Source organism: Parus major, chromosome 8, assembly GCF_001522545.3.
Source record: "Parus major isolate Abel chromosome 8, Parus_major1.1, whole genome shotgun sequence".
NCBI lineage: Eukaryota > Metazoa > Chordata > Aves > Passeriformes > Paridae > Parus > Parus major.
Window position 1 is genome coordinate 2702607 of NC_031777.1, and position 23464 is coordinate 2726070.

The 23464-nt window shown below is 51.7% G+C and overlaps 1 protein-coding gene across 1 annotated transcript; it reads left to right on the forward strand.

The window, feature by feature from the left end:
* Nucleotides 1–477: 477 nt before the first annotated feature.
* On the forward strand, nucleotides 478–23370 carry LOC107207883 (ADAMTS-like protein 2). The gene is made up of 19 exons (XM_033516444.1): nucleotides 478–653; nucleotides 1389–1522; nucleotides 9093–9432; nucleotides 11526–11601; nucleotides 12129–12231; nucleotides 12881–13026; nucleotides 13268–13391; nucleotides 14648–14728; nucleotides 15036–15211; nucleotides 15478–15907; nucleotides 16580–16982; nucleotides 17732–17838; nucleotides 18024–18150; nucleotides 18491–18704; nucleotides 19322–19477; nucleotides 19848–20018; nucleotides 21637–21813; nucleotides 22512–22656; nucleotides 22769–23370. The coding sequence occupies exons 1-19, from the start codon at nucleotides 478–480 to the stop codon at nucleotides 22885–22887; spliced, it is 3405 nt and encodes a 1134-aa protein (XP_033372335.1). The 3' UTR covers nucleotides 22888–23370.
* The last annotated feature ends 94 nt before the right edge of the window (nucleotides 23371–23464 follow it).

The following is a 23464-nucleotide window of genomic DNA, read 5'->3' on the forward strand; positions in this document are numbered from 1 at the left end:
ATTCCAGGATTCTGTGACTGAACCAGCAGCCCGGCAAGAGCAGCTCCCCGTGTCCCGGGGGATGCTGTTCTCCGGCTCGGACAGAGGGATGCCCTGGAAGCAGAGCTTGCCTACAGAGGGCAGGAAGGGGGAATCGGGTAGCAAAAGAGTTTTGTGCGGGAGAAAAGGAACGGAGGGCTCCGCTTGAGAGCGAGGGGCAGCGTGGGTGGCTCCGCAGGGACCTCTCGGGGCTCGGGAAGAGTCGCACAGCGCGGCGAGAGAGCTCCGAGCCCCGGGGACGGCGGCAGCAGGGCGGTGCGAGGGGCAGGCGGGGCTCGGCGGGACCCGAGGAGCGCCCGGCCCCCATCCCATCCCCATCCCCATCCGCATCCCAACCCCATCCCAACCCCATCCCTCCATCCCTCCCCCGCCGAGCGGCCGCGCCGCGGGTCGCCGCCCGCCACCCGGCAGGTTGTAAAGTCATTAACTCCCCCAGCCATGCCGGGCCGCGCTCCTCGGGCCCCGCCGCGCCCGCTGCCGCCGCTGGTGGGGCCGCCGAGCCGCCTCCTCCTCCGCGGCAGCGGCAGCAGCAGCGCGGCATGGCCGCCGCTCCCCGCCGCCTCCTCCTCCTCCTCCTCCTCCTCCTCCGCGCCGCCGCCCCCCTCGGCGATAAGGTAAGCGGCGGCCCCCGCGCCCTCCCTCCCTTCCTTCCCTTCTTCCCTTCTTCTCTTCTTCTCTTCTTCCCTTCTTCTCTTCTTCCCTTCTTCCCTCCCCTCGGGGAGCCGCGGCGGGGCAGGGACGGAGAGGGGTCCGACCCGCGGCCCCTCGCCTTTCCCCGCAGGTTTCAGGTTCCCGTGCTGCGGATCCCCGCACCTCTCTTCCTCTCTCATACTCTGCTTGGGAAGGGGGTTTCGTCGCCTCTCCCCAAAGCTGACGCCGAGGACCAGGCTTTGCCCGCTTTGCCGTGCCTGGCACTAACAAAAGGATGATGGGGGTGTGAGGATGCACGAAGAGGGTCCCAAGCATCACCAGAGGGACCACGGGGGCGCGGCGCCTTTCCCTGGCTGCGGGTTCGCCCGAAGCTGCCCACCACCTTCATCCCTCCACCTTCATCCCTAGCAGAAGGTTGGCTCAAGTTTAGGGCTGGAAACAAACAGATTTCCCCCTTCCCTGTCCCTCCCGCCACCTCGAGAGTGGCTTTAGGCAGCTGCTTTCCCCACTAGCCATGGGGTGCGTGCCAGGCATCAGAGCCCCGCGCTCTCCTCATCTCTTCTCTCCTCCACAAAGGACCCCCTCAACCTGGCCCTCCTCCCGTGGCACTTGTTTCACCGCAGCACCGACACCCCTGTGCCTGTCCCGTCTCCTTCCCGAGGCCCAGCCGGGCTGAATCGCCCCCGTTCCCGTGGCAGGGCCGGCAGAAATCCCGATTTCCCGGCAGAAATCCCGGTTTCAAGGCAGAAATCCCGGTTTCAAGGCAGAAATCCCGGTTTCCCGGCAGAAATCCCGACTTTGCGGGGCGCCGGCGGTGCCCCTGCCTCCACGGGTCACTGCCTGCATTGTGCCTCGGCGCTCCCGTTTCCTCGAGGGGAACCCGGCCGGATTTCTTTGCTGCCTAAGGGATTCTGCTCTGCTAAAGGAAGAGGGTTTTGGGTTGTGTTTCCCACCCCCAGACTCATGGCTGGGATGAAGCAATCCCACATGAGCCATTTTAGACACAGAGAAGACCAGACACTGCAGATTTACTGGGGATAACTCAGGTTTGAGGAGCAGCGGTGTCTCCTGCTCTGGGGTTTGTCTTAATTTTGTAGCTCAAGTGTCTCATTTCCACTTTGTTTTTACCTGCCTGCACATCTGCTGCCTGCTCTGTTTACCCCTAAGCTGCAGGGCTAAGTCAGAAGCTTCAGGCAGAGCAAGCCAGGTCAAGCTAAGCAGATGTGAAGTCCTTCATTCGGGACCGACCTGGATGGATTTCTCCATCAACACATGTGCACAAGCCTTGGCTGCTCGGTTCTCCCCGCCCCCAGCAGCTGTGTTTGCACAACACCTCAGACAAGGGCATCCCAAGCTGGGAGGAGGGCTCCCCAGGATAAACACACACCAGTTCTGTGTCCAGCCCTGCCCTGAGGATTCCCTTGCTCCAGGAGATCCCCACGGAGCAATCTGATCACAGGTGATGTGCTGTGAGTTGTCCCAATTGCTGGTACTGATTGTTGTCTGTCTCCAGTGCAAGGCAGGCCACAAAATGCTCACTGGAGAATTAACCTGTGGTTCCTCCTGCCCTCCTGTTTTCCATAGAAAACATTCTACAAAGAGTGACAGAAAACCTCAATCCATAGTTTGGGCAAGCAACTTCCCAACTAACTTCCTTCCTAACTGCACTCAATGCTTCTGAAAATCCTGGTGATAGACATGTTCACTGCCTGTTACTCCCTTCTCCACTGTTTTCCATCCTTTTTACCAGCTTGTCCCAGGATAAATGTGTTATCCTGCTTGCAGGGAAGGACCTAGCTTGATTTGGACCAAGTGTTTTGTAACGATGTGCAGCACCTGCCTGTGAACCTTTTTTCATGGCAGGATTATCAACAGAATTTGGTAGTTCTCCTGGTAGCCAGTTCTCCACTGGCTTCTGTTCACTGGTTTTCTAACTTGCTTTTCATCTGTACCTCATTATACATCCAGATTTTTGTTACTTATCTGCTGCAATTCCACATCCTTAACAAGCTTCCATTTTCCCACGGATTACTGCTCCTCCCAATCCCTTAAAAATGGTTCTGCATTGCTGGTTTTACCTCAGGATACCTGCCCCTGTGAAAAACTCCTCAGATCTCTTGTTTCAGCTTTTCTAGGGAAAATTTGGGTTTGTGTCTGCTTCCAATATTGAATCTCTCCCACAGACTATCTAGTCTACATAAATAGTGTAAAACAATGACAGGATGAGGAATAGATTTATACAAACCCACTTCTTTTGTAAAATATCAATACATAATTGCAACTGCTATTGTTTTTTCCCCCAGGGCTCTGGTAGAGCGTATCAGCACAGCTTTAGTCAGAGAATGGGACGGGGAACCCAAAGCAGGGGCGTTGAACACGGGTCATTCATTCCCAGATAATAATCTGCCATTCATTCCAGGCATTCAGACATCTGAAGCTATTTAGTATTTCAGTAAGTGGTGTGGCTTTCTGCAGAGAGAGAAGCCCTTAAGTAAAGGGATTGTGGAAATTTTTGGTAGAGGACATGCAGTTAACGGCCTCGGAAAAGGTCTGGGAAGAATTTATTTCATTTTCAGCTGCTGTTTTGAGTTGTCTTACGCTCTCAGACAGGGTTGAGCAGATTTTACGACAGCTACTGTGCCCTTCAGTGGTGGGCCAGCCCCGAAGGCTGCAGGGAGAGCCTTTCCCCCCAGCTCCTCTATTAAGGAGGCATGTTTGTGGTCTCTCTTCCCAGACAGCTTTTTTTTCCAGGAGCCAGGCTCTAATGAATCTCAAGATTAGTCACAACAATAAGCAACACAGGGGACTGGGCCAGCGACACGGTAATTGCAGTTATTCCCAGGTTTCTGGGAAACGCAGTGTAGCTCCGAGCTGATGCAGAGCATGACAGAGAGGCAGCAGAGAATTTATTTTATCCCTTTCAACTCTTCAGAAAGGCCGCCTGGAAATCCGATAGGATGTCAGGCCAGGCCCGCCCTTCTGTGCTGGGCTGAAGCATTTTTTGCTTGTGGCAGCCTTTGTTTGGCAGGGGGGAGAGGGGAAGCAGCTGCTGGGCCTTTGCTTGGGCAGAAAGAGATTTCAGTAGCACTGGCTTGGAGAGTGATGTTCCTCTGATGCTGGCAAACCTGGAGGCAGGCGTTTTATCCTGGAAAAGTAGTTCCCTGCAGGTTGGGGTTCAAGCTCTGCTCCCCCAGTGTCTCCTGACCAATTTCTTTCAAGGGGATGGGAGGGCAGCCCTCACATGGCCTCCAGCACAGGTGTGGAGGCACAGGAATTCCTTGGTTAGCCTCAGAGAGGAAAAGCTGCAGCTCTGTAACCACCAGGTGCCAAACCACAAGCACCTCGGGGGAAATTCTTGTGGGGAGCACCTGGCTGAGCTGGAATATGGTCTGTCTTTTCTAGGGATGGAAATTCTCATCACCCAAGGAATCGTATCTCCTTCAGGCAGAGCCCTTGGCCAAGCCTAGGCAGAGCCAGCCTTATAAAGGCCAGACCCATGTGCACCTCTGGTATTTCTATCCTGCTCTTTTTCAGTGATTCTTCAGCAGAATGCAAATTAGAGCAGCTCCAGCATCTCCCACAACCAGAATAGTGCAAAATAATTCTTTTTTTTTTTTTTTTTTTTCTTTCATTTCTCCCTCTGTGAGTAGGTGGAGAGGGAGGTTCATTTGTCCAGAATTCACTCTTGGGATTTGTCGAGAGGCTTGGGAAACTGAAGCTGGGAGTTAATCTAATCTGGAGTCTGTCTCACAGTCCTTAATTTATTATCTGGACTTTTGGAAAATGCATATATCTTCAATTAAAAACAAGAACCATTTGTGTGTCGTGGTCAATGCAGATTTATTTCTGACAAGACAATAAATTCAGCACAGATTGGAACCAGCTGCCCCAGCTCTAAATACCTGAAGTTCCCACTCCTAATCCAGGTCTAGGACTCGGATGCAGTCATGCTGTAGGGGACGTGGCCAAGGGGACAGCTCAGCATTGTCCTTGCTTACACAAGAAAATAAATGCTCCCAGGGAAGCTCTGGCAAGGGAGCTTGGTCATGGAAAACCTGAGAACCAAATCAATCTGCTTAAAAAGTGATTGATTCCTCCAGCACAGAGAGGAAGCAGGAACAGGGATTATGGATATGGGAGAACACATTCGAGTAAAAGAACAAGTCTCCCTGATTAGCATCTTCCAATAAATCTTCATTTGGGCTCCTACCAGTGAGGTGCAGTGCAGAGATGGACCCTGTTCTATTTGTGAGAAAGCAGCTCACAGAGGCAGGGATGCTGATCTCCACCAAACCTCAGCTGTGCTCCCACATACCTGATCTCTTTGCACCCAGGTAGAACACCCCAAGAGCAGGAACCCTCAAAAGGAGCCTGCAACTCCTCACCATCCCAAACACACAAAGTCTGCTTCGTATCTGGGGGTAGATCAACAGAGAAGTTTTAATTATTAGCAGAATTAATTATTCCACTTCACCTGTTTTCCTTTTGACCCTTCTCACCTGCTTGGATCACAAGATTCTCAGGGCAGGGCTACCTTGCAGGTTACAGCTACACAAGTTTTTATTGCCATTTAGGGAAAAACTGTGCAAATATTGCAGCTTTTGGTCCACGTGCCTTCTATCCAGGCAGTCCATTTGCCTCATGGAAGGGGTAAGACACCAGCTTTTTTTTTTTTCCCCAGATATGGGAGAATCAGTTTTGTGCCGAGCTCTCCACTCAGACACCAGATAGATTGCTGGAATTCTCCTTCCTGACAGCTGTGAAGAGCTCTTCCACCCCAGTCTTGAGATATGTATCACAAAGAAGCATAGGAGCAGTCAGGGAAAGATTTTAGCTGAAAATACCTCACAATGAGAGACTTTTGGTTTGTTTCCTTTGTAAATGTGGAAGCTGCATAGTCAGAATTTCCATTTACAGCCTGATAAAGTACAGTGAGACAAAAATTATCATAGGAATTTGGTTGAGATGATCATTTGGAAGAACAGAAAAAGGTATTTTTGAAAACATGTCTGTTTCTCTTAATTTCATTTTCCTAATGAGCAGCTGAGCTGCTGGCCACAGCATTTGGTCCTTGTCAGGCAAGTCAGCTCCAGCCAGAATACTAAAGTACAACAAGGAGTTTTGTTGTCTTGTTTTTGAAATCAACTGTTGCAATCACTGGAGGGCAAAGCATCAGGTAACACGGTGCTTCCTCCATTGTGCTCTGGCCATCAAAAAGAGGCACTATGCACATTTCAACCATTTAAGTTACAATTTACAAACATCTGCATAAACCAGCTGCATCTCCTCTGCCCAGAGGCTGTTCTGTTGGCAGGCACTGAGGAAACACAAGTTGTCAGGCAGGAATTACACACCAAAATGAAGAGCACTTTGGCTTTATTAAAGAATAATAGGTTGGAAGAGATCGAGTCCAACCCATCCCTAACACCTCAACTAGACCATGGCACCAAGTGCCACATCCAGTCTTTTTAAACACATCCAGGGATGGTGACTCCACCACCTCCTTGGGCATCATTCTATATCACCATTCTATATCACCCTTTCTGTAAAAAACCTTTTTCCTAATATCCAACCTATATTTGCCTTGGTGCTCGTTAAGACTGTGTCCTCTCGGGATTACACCCTGGAAGAGCACAAATCCAAGAGACAGCCCAAGCAGTGAGCAGAGCACGTTTAGTGATGAGCAAACCCTGCTGAGTTTTCTCTCACATCCACCAGCTCTGCTTTGCAGAGGTTTATTTACAACAGTACCATCAGCCACTAAAACCAGTGTGTTTTGCTTCCCTGAGAAGCTGTGTCATCGTGCAACAACGTGGCCTGAGAGTGACCAGTGCTTCTTCAGCCTGGAGCACACAACTGAACCTTTAGGCAGATGGGGATGGGTCTTTGTATTGTTATAAATGAAATTAGAATTTTGACAACTAGGTCCCTTGGGTTAATGGCAGTGGAATTAAAAATGAATGCAATTTAGTTAATTGAATAGTAATTTGGTATAAAAGAATAGAGTTTAGTAAAAGAATATAATTTAGAAAAAAAATTACAATTTATATATATAATCTGCCTGTAATTAAGTGTGATTAAAGCATAAGCAAAACCGACTGGGGTACAGAGAGGGTTTCTTACCCTCCCTCACATACAAAACAAAGCACTTCAAGCTAAACTTATATATATTGTATGCTTATACATATTCATTAATGTTTCCCATAAGCTTCCTCCTATTTCCCATTTTTCTGACTTTATGTCACTTTTCTTCACGGCATGCCTCACTTGTTGTTAGGGGGTCTTCAGTCTTCTTTTGGTGGTCTTTTGGCGAAGGCTTCTCCTCTTCCTCATTGTCCTTTGGATAACCTTACAGGTTTGTGCATGTGTACTAAGCGTTGTGTTATGTAAATCTACTAATTAGTCTTAGTAAATTGTATTTACTGGTTTTTAGACCCAATGCCTAAAGGTGTTCTAATTTTGTCCATCTCAAGGCCGTTTTTGTCTTGGGACATCACTTATCTTCCAAACTGCATCCTCTACCTCAATTTTAACATGTAACATCTGTAAAGGGGTACATCTGCCTTGTAACACTTTTGATTCTTTTGATTGTTTCTAATAATAACTTTAATAACACTTACAATTTAGTTAGCACGAATCAATTCCATTTATTACAGTACGGTGCTCCGGGAAGGGTTTAGTTACTGAAGAGAGTCAGGGACAAAGACAACACTGTGTGGAGGGTCCAGGGTTATATATGGGAAAGAGGGGGTGGATCAGAGGGTCAGGGTCCAATGGGAGCAGGGCAAAATGCTGCAGAGGCGGAGTTAGGGACAGGAACAACCAACAGGAAAACAGGGGCAGAGGATTGCACCAAACTGGGGCCAATGGGGATTGAGGGAAGGGAGAACATTCTGGGAAAAATCCATATAGGGTAAATGGGAGCTGAACAGGGATTACATCAACTTGGCAAACCAACAGGGGAACAAACTTAACTATACATTAACATATAACAGTGAAGATCTGTGGGAGAAAGGCCTTCTCTCACCCCAGCCTCAGGAGGTGCTGTTGCCTCCTTTCCAAGATTGAGGTATTGAGATTTAATTATAGCCCCTTGGGCTTCTACACAGAGCCTGTTGCTCACCCTTTACCTCCCACTGAAGTAAAAAGAGGGTCCATACCTTAACAACTGGGTTTTCTTCCAGCAAAAGCCATCCTCCCATTTTCTTGGCGCCGTTCTTCTGTTTTAAGGGTATTTACAAAAGGGGTCTGCACTTTGGTTGGCTCTTCACGCCCTGGTTGGCTCTCCACGCTGTTTTTGGCAGCTTTTTTTGCTGCAGACAGGTTCTCCACGCCTGCCCTCTGTCTCCCCAGCTCTACACATGGATGCTGCTGTCATCATGTCAGGAATTCACCACTTGTTACGTTGGGGTCGCAGTTTGGAGACAGGCACACGAGCAGGCTCATGTGAGAAACAGCTCAGGTCTATTGCTGCCCCCCTCTTTTATAGGGGGTTCAAAATTCCCATGCTTACACACCTGACTGGTTGAGGTCTCAACACCACCCAGCTCCCTGGTCAATGAAACATCTGCATTTAGGGTTGCATGGGGTTGGCTGGGGTCCCCTGCTTGGGTTCAAATCCAACCTATCATTGCCTCACCTGGGGACTCATTTACTTCTAGGCTGGTCATGTTTAGGGGTCTGTTATGGCCAAATTTATCTGTGCAGCTTCAGAATGGCTGCAGCTGTCATGATTTCTGTCCATTAATATTTAAGCACTTGGCATTTTAGCTGGATAAATCCCTTCCAGTCACTGTCCTGCGTTAAACTCAGGGCTGCATTCAACACTACTCACAGCTGTGTTCCAGTAAACAGCAGATTAGTTCTTGCACAGGCAAGTTTGCCAAAGTCCCTGGGAGCTTTGAGACCATCAGACGCTAAACAGGAAAATACTGCCAGGAAAAAAAGCCCAGCTAAACCATGGAATTGCTTACCTGCTGGGAATTGTGGAGGCACAGCCAACAGCAGCAAGGACCCCGCTGGGGCCAGAGGAGCTCAGGTTTGCCAAATTTAAAGGCTGAGCCCCAGCAAGGTGTGCTGGGAGAGGGAGCTTTCCTCCTCTGAACATGTGGGGTTTGTGGGGAGAGGCTGTGGTTCTGAAGTTCCCTTGAAAATTATTTTTTGCGAGGGTTGGGGGATTTGAGCCTGGATTTGAGCTGCTTTAGTCACAAAGGGAAGTTTATTCGTGGAAATACAGCTCTGAGGATTGACACCTGTGTACTCCCAGCTTCCCTGCACGGCCAAGAACTGCAGCTCTTCCTCTTCTCTCCTGAGCCAGGCTGGGAGTGATGCTGTGGGGCCAGACTGCAGCTGCTGTTACTGCCACACATGTCCAGCCCTACAGCCCTCCTCTATCCCGTGAGATCACAAGGCATCCTGCTTCCCATGCAGAACTCAGTCCTGGAGGGAAGTTTTGAGATCCTGGTGTGGTCCCACAGGACTCAGACCCTGGTACCTTCGTCCCACTGCTGCCTGTCTAGGAGGCATCCAGGTGACAGGACAGCTGCCTGTGGTGCTGAGCAGCCAGGCTCTCCAGCTAACAATGCTCTGTTTCTGTCAGGACAGTAGTGAGGCAGCAGATGGAGCTGGTGTCTGGGATGAAGAAGTCACCAAGTGGTGGGGAGAGTGGAGCTCCTGGTCCACCTGCTCCCGCTCCTGCGGAGGGGGTGTGATGTCCCGGGAGAGGCACTGCTTGCGACAGAGGTGAGTTGTGGCCCAGCCTGAGCCCGTGGCCAGGTTTCAAGTGGCACAAGGGAAATGGGGTGCCCCAGACCTGTGTTTTGGGGCTGAACCTCCTGGGTTTGCAGGGTCAGCCATTCCCTCATCGGTGGCCTCTGGGAAGGGAAGGCAGCTGTTGTCTGTGGGCAGTGGTAGGGGAGGGTGACAGGAGCACACTGCTGTGGGGCAGGTGACAGGTGCCCTGAACATCACTCAGCCTGACTTATCTGATGGGAAGCAAGGGGTTGGTCCTCTCTTGGAGTCCTGAAGATGATGGGGTTATGGGCTGGAGAAGGCTGGCTCTGTTCCTCTTCTTTCTTTCACAAACCCTCATTGCCATGCCTGCTCTGACCATCCCAGCCCTGATTTGTGGCCAGTTCCTGTGCTCAGGATGTGGGCACATATTGCCAGACACCTTGTGGGGACTTGATTTACTCCTGGCAGCAGCCAGCTCAGCCACATCTCATCAATTTCACCTCTTTATTCCCTGCAGAGCTGGCAAGTTTTTTTCCCCTCTGTCATTTATCTGGCTGTCACTTGACAGCATCTGCATTTGTCCCCTACAGCTGCTACAGTCCTGGGATTGGTTAGATTGGGTTTGTGGGAGTGGGAAGAGCAGGGGAACTGCAGCTGCCTGAACTTCTGCTGTCCTCTCTGGGCTACCTTGCCACCAATTCCCCCTCCTCCAGCAGCTCTGGAACCTGCTACTGCAGGCTCCTGGGGTGTTAATGAGAGCGGGCATCCTCAGCACAGCGAGCTTTCTCTTCTGCGTGAATGCACTCCTGAGCAGAACAAGCCCAGAGCAGGGCCCCTGACCTGCCCTCCTTCCTGCAGCAGAAAAGTTATTTTTTCTGAGCTGGTTGACAGCATGGTGAAGGTCCAGATGTGCTGCAGGACCTTCCCTCTGGCTGTGACCTCCCTGGATGTCTCTGCTGCTGCTCCTCCACTCCAGCATCCTGGAAAAGCAGTGGGGAGCAGCACAGGGAGGGAGCCTGGGGCTGTCCTGCACCCCTACAGCCAGAGCAGCCCTTTGCCTGCTTCCAGAAGAGAGATCTTTCTCTCCATTTGATGCCAGCTCTATCCTTGACTCCACAGCCAGGGAGGGAAGGGTTTGCTGTGGTGTTTTAATCCAGGGATCAAATCTGAATTAAAAAGAAAAAAAGAAATCCCAGCCCAAAGGTTTCTGCAGCTTTAAGGTGAATGGCTTAAGTGAGCTAGGTATGGTCACAAAACAATTTCTGCCTGAGTCTGCAGGAAGCCTCTGCTTGTGAAAGGCATGACATTTTTGAGGTCTTACTGCAAATTTAGGCTCTGCCTGTGTCATGTAAAGCACTGCTCTGGAGGGACAGCTGCAGTACCTCTAGCCAGGCCAGCCTGAATATGCTTATGGTGTTCCTTGTATCCTCAGTTCCCAGAGCTGTTAACACACTGTCTGCTGCAGATCTTTACTCATTGCCTAAATTACTTTGCAGATCATTACTGCATTGCCTTAACCTGTGGTCTCAGCCATTCTCCATATAACTCCACAGCTTTCAAGAATTTCTTCTGTCTTTGCATCAGTCCAGTATGTCCTGGATAGCTCATGCTGAGAAATTCCTATGGTTTTGGTTCATCACTGGTACCAAGCCCTCCCTGATAATCTGTTGGGGTGGCCAGTCCCCCTGACAGGCACCATCTCTCTGCCTACTACACAGTGGATTCTGAAATCAACTCCCCCAGTCACTGCAAATCCTGGGCACATCCGTAGGGCTGATGGACCATCAGGTTCTGTTGGTTTTTGGTCAAATCAACCCTTTTGGAGGTCAGAAGTGAACACCCATGTGGGTGTCAGTACTGCAATTACTCACTGTCTGCTCAACCAACCCCAAAACAAGAACAGCTTAAAATCACAACCCACCTCAAAGCACTGATGATGTGTTTCAGAGGAGATGTTGGCCAGTCTAGATCCAGAAAGCTCTGCTCTGATAAAAAACCTTCCTTGTTTCTGCTATTTAAGTCAGGCCTGACTCCTCTGTCATCCTCAGTGCCTGGATACTTCACAGACCTCCAGCTCATGTCTGGAAACTTCTGCTTTTCAGGCTCCAGATGCCCCAGGGAACAAACAGCACCATGTGTGTTGGTCAAGCCAAGCGCTACCAACTGTGCCAGCAGCAGGTGAGAACCACTTCCAGTTCTGACTGGTCCTTTCTGGGAGGTGTGGGACTCAGGGAGTCCTACCTGGAGCTGCAAAATCATCCACCCAGTTGGGGTGGGATTGGTCCCTCAGAGGATGGAGACAAGGGATATGATCCTCTCCTGGGGTGGTGGATGGTGTGCCTTTGAGGATGTGGGAGATGGGGTCTTATTCTTTGGGACTGGGAGATGGGACAAAAGGATGTAAAAGCACATTTGTTGTGGGGTGAGGGGAAGCATGAAGTTTTTCCAGGATGCATTTCCCATTGCTGCTTTTCCCATTGCTGGAAGGAATTTTTGCAGGGCTGTTAAACACAGCTGTTTGGGAGGCCCTTGGCAACGAAGGCCTGGCCTTTCTGCCTCTCTTAGGGGACCTCCAAGTCCATCACCAATTCTTTCCATGGTGGACAAGGCATTTTCATCCTGTGAGGATGCAGCAGGGTCTAGCAGCTGTCACAGGAATGGCTGTGAGATAGGGAGCTGCTTGATTGCCTTTATTCCCTCCATAGCCCTGCCCAGCCAACACAGCCAGCTTCAAACAGCAGCAGTGCTCCAGTTTCAATGCCAAAGCCTTTGGGAAGCGCTATTACCACTGGATGCCCCTCTATCCAGGTGGGTTTTCACAACTTCACACTAGGGGTGAGGGTCAGAAAACACCCACAGGATCTTCTTGGGCACAGAAAAGTAAAGTCTAAGGGGACAAGGGATGGATGCTCTTGGCTGCTCTGGGTTGTTCTGAACAGGATGCTCATCCATTTCCTACACAGAAACTTCACGTGGGTGTCCAGTTGTCCCTTAAAGCTCAGATTGAGTTCACCTAAGATATTACCCTGTTTCTGGACTCACCTATTTTTCCATTAGCTGCCAAGGGGACATGGAACATCTGCACCTCCAGCAGCTCAGGTAAACGGAGCATAGCTGGCCACCATCCCACACAGCCACTGCCCCTCTCACAGCCCCTTTTTTTGCTCCTGTGCATTTATGTGTGGCCTGGGATCTGCTGATGCACATTGCCATGCTGGGCACAGTGATGGCACTACAAGGATGTGGCAAGGGAGAGGTTTTATCAGCAAGAAGGATTTCTGCTTGGCACAGTCCCCAGTGCTCACACCGTGACCCCTTCGCCACTGTAAAATCCGTAGCCTTGGGGTGTCATCACCAAGGTGACATCAAACCATCAGCAGGGACAAGGGGAGGGTCCCCTTCCTTGCTGCCCATCTCTGGGCACCTTGACCTGCCTGGTGACCCTCTGTCCCTGCAGATGACTACACCAGTATCTCCAACAAGCCGTGTGACCTCCAGTGCACCACCCGGAGTGGAGAGAGGCAGCTGATGGCCCGAGCACAGGATGGCACCTCCTGCAAGGACAGGACCTATCAAGGGGTCTGCATCAATGGGAAGTGTGAGGTGAGGCTCTGGCAGGAAGCAGTAGAGAAATTGGGATTTTAATTGCATGGCTGAACCTCCTGGTCATCCCAAAGCCAAGGGGTCCCAGCAGGGAATTGAAACAGAGGCATCGCATCGGATTCCTTCGTTGCAACCCCCCAGAACCTGCCCAGAAGAGCACAGTAGCATTTCCTGGGAAAGACCCTGCCCCCATGGAGATAAGCTGGCCCCAGGAAACCCTCTCTTGTTTTGTCCTTTGCAGCCAGTTGGGTGCGATGGGAGCCTGTACTCGCCCCGGACGATGGACAGATGCAGGGTGTGTGGAGGGGACGGCAGCACTTGCCACCGTGTCTCGGGCACCTTCCGAAAGGCAATCTCACAGATAGGTACTCCCTGCTACCAGTCTGGAGACTTCACCTGCTACTTCTTACCACCAGCTGGCATGGAGGGGGACTGGCTTGAACGTGGGTAGGAGCTTTCCCAGCTGCTTGGTGGAAAGAGTTGAGGAGTGCCACCACCCCTGCTTAAATGCCTGTATTTTGTCCTTCTCACTTAATCACCAGAGGAGATTGGTTTGATGTGCTCTATATTAGGCTGGTAAGGTTTCCCTTCACCTGTTTAGAATAGGAAGCAGCTGGGGATCTATTTGTTCCTATTGATTTTGGCATCTCGCCCACCTCAGATAATGTGCAGAGATCAATGAATCTTCTTTCATTTGTGCTACGTGGTCATTTGAAACTTAAGCTGTGATGAGGGTCACGGCATTTGTTTCAGCCTGCACTTAATCTCCTGCTTTCACCAGTCCTGTGGCTGGCACCAGCTGAGGGACAGTCCCCTCTGAAATCAGGCTGAGCTTCATCCCTGCAGCCTGATGGCCCAATCCTCCAACCACAGGAGGAATGGACTGTGGTGTGCTCATTAGTAATTAATGAACTGTGGTTTGAGGATGTTTTGGAACAACATCTCACACTGGTGTTGTTTCACTAGTTTGCCTCACTCCCTGCAAACAGCGGCCTAGAGGAGCACCTTTCCAGGGCAGGAGTAATGGTGTTACCCCCTGTAGCTGGATGGGCACAGTTTTGGCCTCCCATTCCAGCCCTCAGTATCTTACAAAACAGACAAGACCTGCGTTTCCAGCGGGAAAGACAAACTGCCAAACCACGCAACTTTAAGAGCCTCTTATTTCCTCTCCCTTTAAAGGTCAATTTTTATGTTATTCCCGAGACAAATTCCATGGAGTCAGGAGCTGAGGGGACCTATGGTCTTTTTCCACCCTCTGTTCAGCAGCAGCCCTGATCACTACTAAGCCTTTTTTCTGTGCTTTTGCCAGAAAGAGTGTGAAAGCACATTCATCCACACCCCCAAAGCCAGACTGTTTCACTGTCCAGTTCCTTCCCGACTCCACACCCAGCAGTGCTCAGACTGACATCTGTAATGGTGATCTGTTAATGGGATTCCAGAGGAAATCTGGGATGAGAGCTCACAGACTGGTATAACATGCATTTATTTAGGTCCTTGGTGCCCTGCTCTTGAAGGGCAGTGCTGCCTCCCTACAAACACACTTGTCCCATGAGCTACTTTTCCCACCCAGAACTTTTTATTCTGTCCTCGAGGTCTCCTCACGCTCTGTTCTGTTCCTCAGGTTATGTGTTCATCACCAACATCCCTGCTGGTGCCACAGACATCCTCATCATTGAGCGCAGGAAAACAGAAAACATCCTGGGTGAGCAGAGGAGCTGGCTGGGTGTGGAGACCCCAGTTCAGCTGCCTGGGAAGTGGGAGGAGGCTCTGTGCACTCCCACCTATGCTGTGAGAGAGCATTTCCTCCAGGGTAGCTACATGGGTGCTTCATCTCTCCCAAAAACAAAGCTACCACATCTCCAGTGCCAGGAGAGACGTTTGGAGCCCAAGATCGCTACGGGCAGGGCCTGGGGTTCTGTTTCTGCTGGGCTTTTCTCATTTGTGGGCTCTTTCCTCAGTGCCAGAGTTCTGCAGAATGTCCCATCTATCTGTTTTCTCTCTCTTTGAAGCACTTGCGGATGAATCCGGGCATTTCTTCTTCAACGGCAACTCGGCCATTGACAACCCTCAGAACTTCAGGGTGGCTGGCACCATCTTCAAGTACCGGCGGCCCTCCAGCCTGACCTCGGATGGGCTGGAGTACATCATAGCTCACGGGCCCACTAACCAGTCTCTGAATGCCATGGTATGTGAGGAGCTGCTTTTAGGCTTTCCTGTCTTGCCTGCCTCCCCCAGAAAACAGGAATATAACCTGGTTCCCAAGCCAAACCTGCCTGTGTAGGTGGGCTGAGGAAGCCAGACAGGTATGGGGGGGTCTTTCCTTTTGGATTTATTAGGATGTTGTCTTCTCTTAACAGCCATCACCAAACAGATGTGGCTAGAAAAAGGCTTTTGGGAAATTCATGCCCTTAAAATAAAAGCAGTTTTGTTTTCTTTCCCTGTTTCCTCCAGTACTATAACTTTAATGGGAAAATGCCTCACATAACTTACGACTACACTGTCCCACGGACACCGCCTCTCCGAACTGCAGCCCCTGCTCTTGTCAGGCCTCTCTATCACCCCCTACCAGAGACCAGCCAGAGCCACCATCCCATTCCAGCCAACTCCAGAGCTGCCCAGGACTTCAATGCCACGTGGCTCTCCCTGTCACCAGATGACACCAGTGTACAGCTTCCTCTAAGGGGAGGGCAAGAAGATTTAGACTTTGGTCCCCCACACTTCTTCCAGACCAACTCCACCAGTCAGACCCGGGATTGGGGCTGGGAACAAAGTGAAGAGAAGGAGAAGTACGACTTTCAGATCAGACAGGTCTACCATGCAAACACAGCAGGAGAGGAAGAGGAGGAGGAAGCAGCAGCAGTTGGTGGAGAAACAGAGTTGGGTTGGTTGCTTTGTTCTTCCTTTCCCCATTTTATTGACTGAAAGCAGACATTCTGCAGTGGTCTTCTTGAAATCTAAGGTGGCTTTAGCATCAGAGTAGACAGGAGGGAAGGATGGTAAATAGTGGGGTGGAGACTGTCAGGGAGCAGCAAGGGCCAGTAGCTCTGTGAGGGAAGGGGAGGCTGCGAGAGGGTGGCCACAGCGAGGAGGTGTTAGGCCATAGGTTGGACTTGATGATCTCAAAGGTCTTTTCCAACCTAGTTCATGCTGCAGTTCTGTGATTCTGTAATATAGGTTGGGCAGGGCACTCACTTGGTGCCTGAGCTTGGCAGGCAGGGCAGTGACAGCAACAGGGCCTAGCAACAGTCCAGTGATCGTCAGGGGACATCTGAGGTGGATCTTGGAGAGATCATATATCACTGATACAATTCAGGAACAAAGAATATGTGCAACATTGCACAGCCCAGGACTGAAGGCCCAGACTAGATCTTAAATGAGGCTCCAGAGCAGTGGGCAGAGTGAGGGGCTGGCCAGGGGAATTAAAGCCTGCTGATGCTCCCTGCTAGAAATGTTTAACTTTTAAGCTGAACACTGAAAGTTTTTTGCCTTGTTAAATGCCACACACTGAAGTACAAGCCATCCCATATAGTTAGAGCATGTATTTTAATTCCAGCTCTCAGGTTCAACCAAATCTCCATCAGCACGGCTGTGCCCTACAGCATGAGGAGACCCGAGCTGGAGAACAGCCGTGTGACATCCTCCAGGCTCCGGCTCTTCAGGCGCCTCTGTCACCGAGACCCTCACAACGCCGCCTTCTGCAGGGAGCTGCAGCCCCTGGCAGCCAGGCTGGCCCCCAGGAACTCCACGGCCAGGCTCTGGCCCCGCTGGCCACAGGACCTCCACAAAGCCCTGGCTCGCAAGAACTCGCTGGAGGACTTGAAGGTGGAGGCGTTTGCTGGGAGTCAGGGGGAAGCAGCCAACTACAGCACGATGGCATCTGTGGAGAGCCCTGTGCTCGGGGCCAGCCCGACAGACATCGGCCAGGCAGAGCCTCTGCGAGGCCCTGGCACTGAAAGGTGGCACCTGATTTCCTGGGCAAAACAGAGCATGGTTGGCTGGGGAGGGACGGCCAAGACAGTCCTCTGGGAGTCTCCCTGCTGTCCTTGATGTCCCCATTCACCAGTGTCTGCCCGTGAAAGCTGCTGTAGGTGCTTTCTCCAAAGACTGATTGTTACAACTGGCCTGACACGGAGCTCCTGGAACGTATTTCAGGGTCCATTTAAATGGGTGCTGAAGGACCTGGTGTGATTGTAAAGAAGGCCAGGAATTCATAGCATGTCACATATACCATCATGTCACACCCCTCCTGTCCCATTCCTCTGGCCACATAAGCTTCTGAAAACATTTGGCAGGAGACTGAGGACCAGCTTTTAAATATTTCTGGCAAGCCACATATGAACTTGCCCCACTACATTATATGATATGAGAGGGACCTTGCTTGAGCTTCCCTTTCCAACCCAAACCATGCCTCAAGGTGAGGTACAAGCTGAGGCTGAGGGCACCCACAAGGCTGGCAAACCATGATAAACACAAGACTCCCTATGAACGATGCTTCCTCCTTGCTAGTTGAATTTGGGAGGTGGATCAAGGCTTTGCACTCTCTGTTCATCAGTGGTCTGCCTTGCCCAAAGTGGGGGGAAATGGAAAGCAGAAACACTGGCTTTCTTTCCATCTTCAAAGACAGCAAGGAGGAATTTCCCTTTATTTCATGTTTGCAACAATTTTTTTTTTCATTTTTAGCTCACACCACCTCCTTTTTCCACAGCAATGAGTTCGATGTGAGCCCTGTGGGCCATGACGACATCAGCTTGGCTGACATGTATCGGTGGAAAGTCTCAGCTTATGCTCCCTGCAGCTCCACCTGCACTTCAGGTAGGTTTGGCTTCAGGTGACTGATCACACAAAGTCCTTTGGGGCAGTTGAGGGAGAGAATCCTGGTATTTTTTTATACAGCAGGGAGCGATTCAGATGCAGTGAGCTCTCCAGTTATTTAATGCTGGTGGGAGGAGGCTCTTGGCTCTGATGGAGCATGGCTGAGGGTGTTGCTGGCCCAGCAGGTATCAGCACCTCCTATGCCATGTGTGTGCGCTATGATGGAGTGGAAGTGGATGAATCCTACTGTGATGCCCTGACACGACCAGAACCTACTCACGAATTTTGCACAGGGAGAGACTGCCAGCCTAGGTGAGTGGAAGTGACATCAGCTGGCCACAGGGAGATGTCTTCCTAAGGACCATTTTCTGCTCAAGGCATACAGCCATTTTTGGGCTGAAAGGTATGCTTAAACTAAGAAGACCTCGTATCCCCTTGTAAGCAAAAAGAGGGGAAGAATTGGCACCTAAATTGCCTGCTAAGAGCAAAGCTGGTTTCAAGGCCAGCACCACGTTTACTCAGATGTGATGAGCAGAGCCAAAGCAGCAGCTGCTGGGTGAGGGAGCCTCAGGTGTGCAGGCACAGCCCTGCCACCCCATGCCCCTGGTCCCCCTTACCTGGGTGTTCCTTTATGCTTTCTCTGCTCCTGGAGGTGGGAGACCAGCCGGTGGAGCGAGTGCTCCCGCACCTGCGGCGAGGGCTTCCAGTACCGCACCGTGCGCTGCTGGAAGATGCTGGCGCCGGGCTTCGACAGCTCTGTCTACGATGATCTCTGCGAGGCAGTGGGGCTGGCCAGGCCCATGGAGAGGAAAGCCTGCAAGAACAAGGCCTGTGGGCCGCAGTGGGAGCTCTCTGAGTGGTCTGAGGTAGGTTTTGCTCCCAGGGCTGGGGTGGGACCTGGTCCGAGGTAGGTTTTGCTCCCAGGGCTGGGGTGGGGCCTGGAGGAAGGTAGCTGGCAAGATGTTGGGTGCTGAGGAAGCCTCTGGCCAACCGCACCCTGGGGAAACAAGGAGTGCATTTATCTGCCCTGTTCTGGCAATGCTCAGCAGACAAAGCCCATCGCAAAACATTTTTCCCAAGGTCACTTCTAAAGCAGGAGAGTGACCAAGTGAAAGCCCTGCCAGCAAGAAACTTTCTCTTCTGGAGGACCCAAACTGAGGGCCAATTGGGAAACAGTACCATGGACATACAGAAAAACTAAAAGCCCATTGCAGCCCCTTGGCTGACTTCCCATAGCCTGCTCGGGTTGTGACCCAGTGACTTTGAACAGCAGTTTAGGCATCAGCACATTGATGAGTTGGAGCTCTAGGTCCCAAAATAAATGAACAGCAGAGACAGAGACAGACACAGCTTTTATTGTTCCTGCTGGGGCCCTTCCCCTCTCTCCTAGAGCAGCAGGAGGAGAACGGGAGGGGGCACAGCTGCTTCCCCACCCTCGCTCTGTGCTCCTGAGCCCCAGGCTGACTCGGTGTGGCCCTTGCAGTGCTCGGCGCGGTGTGGCACGCCGGGGACCATGAAGCGGGAGGTGCGCTGCTCCGTGGAAGCTCCGCTGTGCGACGAGTCCCGCAAGCCCAGCAGCGAGAAGCCGTGCACGGGCCCACCCTGCGACCGCCGCTGGACAGCCTCCGAGTGGGGCCCCGTGAGTCCGGGCATTCGCACCCAGCGCTGGGCTGGAGGGTGGGAGCAGCTGGGCAGATGTGCTGCAGATCCCTGTCGGCTCTCTTCTGGCAGAGGCCAAGCTACAGAAGTTAAAATAGTCTCTGTTTTTGCCTCTCCTCACTGTAAATTTTGGTTGACCGTGAGCTGAGCTCCATTCAATAATCTGGGAAGCTCACAGCGCCTGGAGATTGGAAGCCCCTGACCAAATGAACCTCTAAAGCCCCTTGGGATCCAGTGCAACAGTCCCAGTGTCAGGGCTGGCCTCTGGACTCAACTCTACTGGCACCATCAGCCCTGACCTCTCCAATTCCCCGCTTTCTGATGTGTCTAAATGCCTTTTGCTCTCCAAGTGCTCAGGTTCGTGTGGTGAGGGGCGCATGAGCCGCTTCATCGCGTGTCGCAACCTGGAGGGCAAGGTGATCTCCAGCTCGCAGTGTGACCCGGCCACCAAGCCCCTGGCTGTCCACCCGTGTGGAGACAAGAACTGCCCTGCACACTGGGTGGAGCAGGAGTGGGAGCAGGTAAAGCCAAGCCCAGCCCCGCGTCCGCCTTTCCGCCCCATATCCCACAGGACGTGTTGGGATGTGTTCCCGTGGCAGAGCACAGTTGTCGAGTGTCACCTCCAGATGTGGATATGTACCCTTGTCCCAGCTCCTTTGAGAAAGAGGGAAGGAGTAGTGAATATGCCAGCTTGTCCCTGCCGTACCCCATAAAAATCCCGAAGTTTGTGGCATTTGCTGCCTTCCCAAGAGCTCCACGGGAGGGCAGTAATGCCTTAAGGAAACTGCTCTCCCACCTGGCTCCTCAGCAGAGCCTTGCTCATTCACCCTTACAGAGGACACGAGTTCCACACCAGTAAAGAGAAAGTCTGAACAAAACCAGCTTTGCCTCTGATAACTAACAGCTGGAGGTAAACCTGAACCACAGCCCAAATCCCTGTGCTGAAAGTCACATCCAGACCATAACTGTGTACTTGCTTCAGGGATGACAGTCCAGTGGACATGGTCCAGGTGCTCTGTTCCACCCAACACTCAGTCTCTGCACATCTTTTTACTCTCTTTCTGTTTCTCAAGGCCTAAAGACTTCAGGCTTTCCCATATGTGCTGATCCAAATCCCAGAGTATCCAAAGAAACACACTGAGTCAGTTGTGAGGCTTGGGCTTTTTCTTTGAAGTCAAACAAAACAGGGATTCATATAACGCTAAGGAAGACGGTTTCTAGGAAATAGGGGAAGCAGCCAAGCCCTCTTCCCTCCAGTCATGGCTAAGCCTCTCTTCTCACTTAGGTCCCTTTATAGCTGCTGACTGCATTCAGCTGAGCCTCCTCCAGCACCAGTAACAAGCACAGACTGGTTAAACCTGGCAGTTCTGTAACTCTCCCCTGCTCTGGCCCTCTGTGTGGTTCACACACAGCCCTAAAGTGCCACTTTCAGCAGTGACCTGGCTATGAAACTCATCAGAGCTCTGAAAGACCAGCTGAGCTCCTCACTGTTGCCTGTGCCAGCTTCTTTGCTGTGTTCTCTCTGCTGATGAGCTCTGAATTCTCAGGATGACTAAGGGAGGATGCAAGCCAGTTGTGCTGGCCCTGCTGTGGTGAAAAAGGACTCAAAGCAGTGAAATCTCAAACTGGCAACTGCCTGGATGGGCATCAGAGAGCAGATCCTGCCTTCTGCTGCTTTTCCTAGTGGTGTCCTGAGGGAGAGAGCCCTTCCAGCTAAGCCTGCATAGCTCTGTGTTCAGCAGTGCTTGTCTGTCCACATCACCTGCACTGCACCAGTTCGTTCCCCTTGGGTCCACACAAAGCTTGGCAGTACTCCAGGATGTAGGTTGCTACGTGCATATACTATGTGGATTTTCAGAACATAGATACACATAAAATAAGACAGAAACAGCCTTTTGCAGTCTTAGCTTGGCTGCTCCAGGCGTCCTGTGGTAGCTGCTCTCGAGGCCAGCCAAGGTGAACTCAGCTAAACATTAATTACCAGCATCTCTCCCTGCTCCCTGGGAAATTTGGAGACACCCCTGCTCTTGTGGCCTGGGCTGGTGTTAGCACAGGCATTAAGCCTTCTTTCTGAGCAGGATGCCCTCCTGCCTGAAGCTCGAGCATCATTTGTCACCAGGCTGCTCTGTTCCCTCCCAGTGTGACGCCAGCTGTGGGCGCGGGATGAAGACCCGGCTGGTGCTGTGCGTGGGCCTGGAGAATGGGCTGTACAGGGAGTACCCTGAGAAACGCTGTGAGACCTCTCCAAAACCTGAGGAACAAGCTGCCTGTTTCAGGAGGCCCTGTTCAACGTGGTTCACCACCTCCTGGTCCCAGGTAAGGCTGGGAAAGGGGCAGGGGAGGCCTTGTAGCCCTGGTTGGTGGAGCAGGACCTGTGCTGAGGCTCTCTGGAAGCCTACTCTGCCAAGGACCTGCCAAGTCTGGATGGGACCCCAAGTTCTGCTCTGCCAAGGACCTGCCAAGTCTGGATGGGACCCCAAGTTCTGCTCTTCTGCAGAACAGGCAGCAGGATGAGAGACTGGCACATGCAGGCTGGAGAAAGACTTGGAGCATGGGGTTTATTGCCTCAAGAAGAGTGTGCACTACTCTCCAGGCCTGCAGGATACAGCCGTGTCTCCTCCACTGCTAGGAGTCCATGCTTTGCCTTTCCCTGAATACTAACTGGTGAACCTTTAGGGTATGGGAAGACTGGGGAGCTGTGTCTGGCTTATAGCAGCCATTTTCTCCATTTTCTGTCACAGCATCAACGCTCCAGACAAAAATAGTTCTGAGCTGCAACAAGGAGATGAAAAGCAAATTCTCCCTTGTTCAACCCCAATTCAGGGATGCTTTCCTCCAGGAAAAAAAAAAATAAGGGAGAGTAAGTTTGAGATCAGTGCACCATTTGACCCAAACCTCCTCAAGAGCAGGGATACAAAGCAGGGATTGGGAGACCCCACTAGAGCAAAGAACTTGGAGCTATAGAAAAACAGAAAATGCCTCTCATACTCTTTGCTGTTTCTTGACCCCGACAGTGCAGCAAGACGTGTGGTGCTGGCGTGCGACTGCGGGAGGTGAAGTGCTACCAGGGGGAAGCGCTGGCTCAGGGCTGTGACCCCTCTGCCAAACCCGAGGCCAGGCAGACGTGCCAACTCCAGCCATGCCCCACAGAGGCACCAGGTACATCTGGGAGGGCAGGGAGGTGGAGGAGCCCTTGGCTTTGTCCGAGATGTCCATGCTGGGGAAGCACATCTCCTTTGTAACCCCTTCTGTGTGTGCTTCTGCTCCCCAGAAGATGCCTGTGAAGACAAAGCAACAGCCAACTGCGTGCTGGTGCTGAAGGTGAAGCTGTGCTCGCACTGGTACTACAGGAAGGCCTGCTGCTGGTCCTGTCGCCTCAAGTCACCCTGAGTGCTGCCAGGCCCTACTTTCCTTCCAAGTTCAGGGGCAGCAGCCCCCTCGAGCCAGACTTTCCACTTGAAGCCACCCCACTTGGCTTGGCTGTGGAGCCAGTCCCTATAGAGCAGCCTGTTCAGCAAGGAAGGATTCCTACGACTTAGTCATCACTGTTCCCTCTTCACCAAGAGGGCTTCACACAAGACAAACCATCAGTGCCTAGAAAGCTACTGAGGAGTGAGTTGGGAGAGCCTGTCCCTGCTGTCACCGTCTCCGAGGGCACCGAGGCCAGCCTGCAGCAGGGCAGGGACAGCAGCATCCCTCTGCTCTGCCCTGCAGGCTTCCTACTACAAGGGCAACTGCCAAAACACACTGAAAAATTGTGTCACAATAAAAAGATAAACTATAAAACTGGATTTGGGATGCATGTGCCTAGGATGCAGAGCCAAGGGAGGAGCAGGGGACACAGGAGGAGCAAAAGCCGGAGCAGGAAGGGTGGGGAGGAAAAATCCCTGCACCATTAGAGCTTCCAGGCAGCACTGGATAAAGCCCTTTTGGTGTTGTCTGCCAAAAGAACAGAAACCACTCCTGG

Bases quoted from the DNA above. Each gene is read 5' to 3' on its own strand.
- LOC107207883 (XM_033516444.1), top strand. From the start codon at position 478: ATGCCGGGCCGCGCTCCTCGGGCCCCGCCGCGCCCGCTGCCGCCGCTG. The intron at 18,151-18,490 runs GTGAGTGGAAGT...CTGCTCCTGGAG, and splicing joins GGGAGAGACTGCCAGCCTAG to GTGGGAGACCAGCCGGTGGA. The intron at 21,814-22,511 runs GTAAGGCTGGGA...TGACCCCGACAG, and splicing joins TCACCACCTCCTGGTCCCAG to TGCAGCAAGACGTGTGGTGC.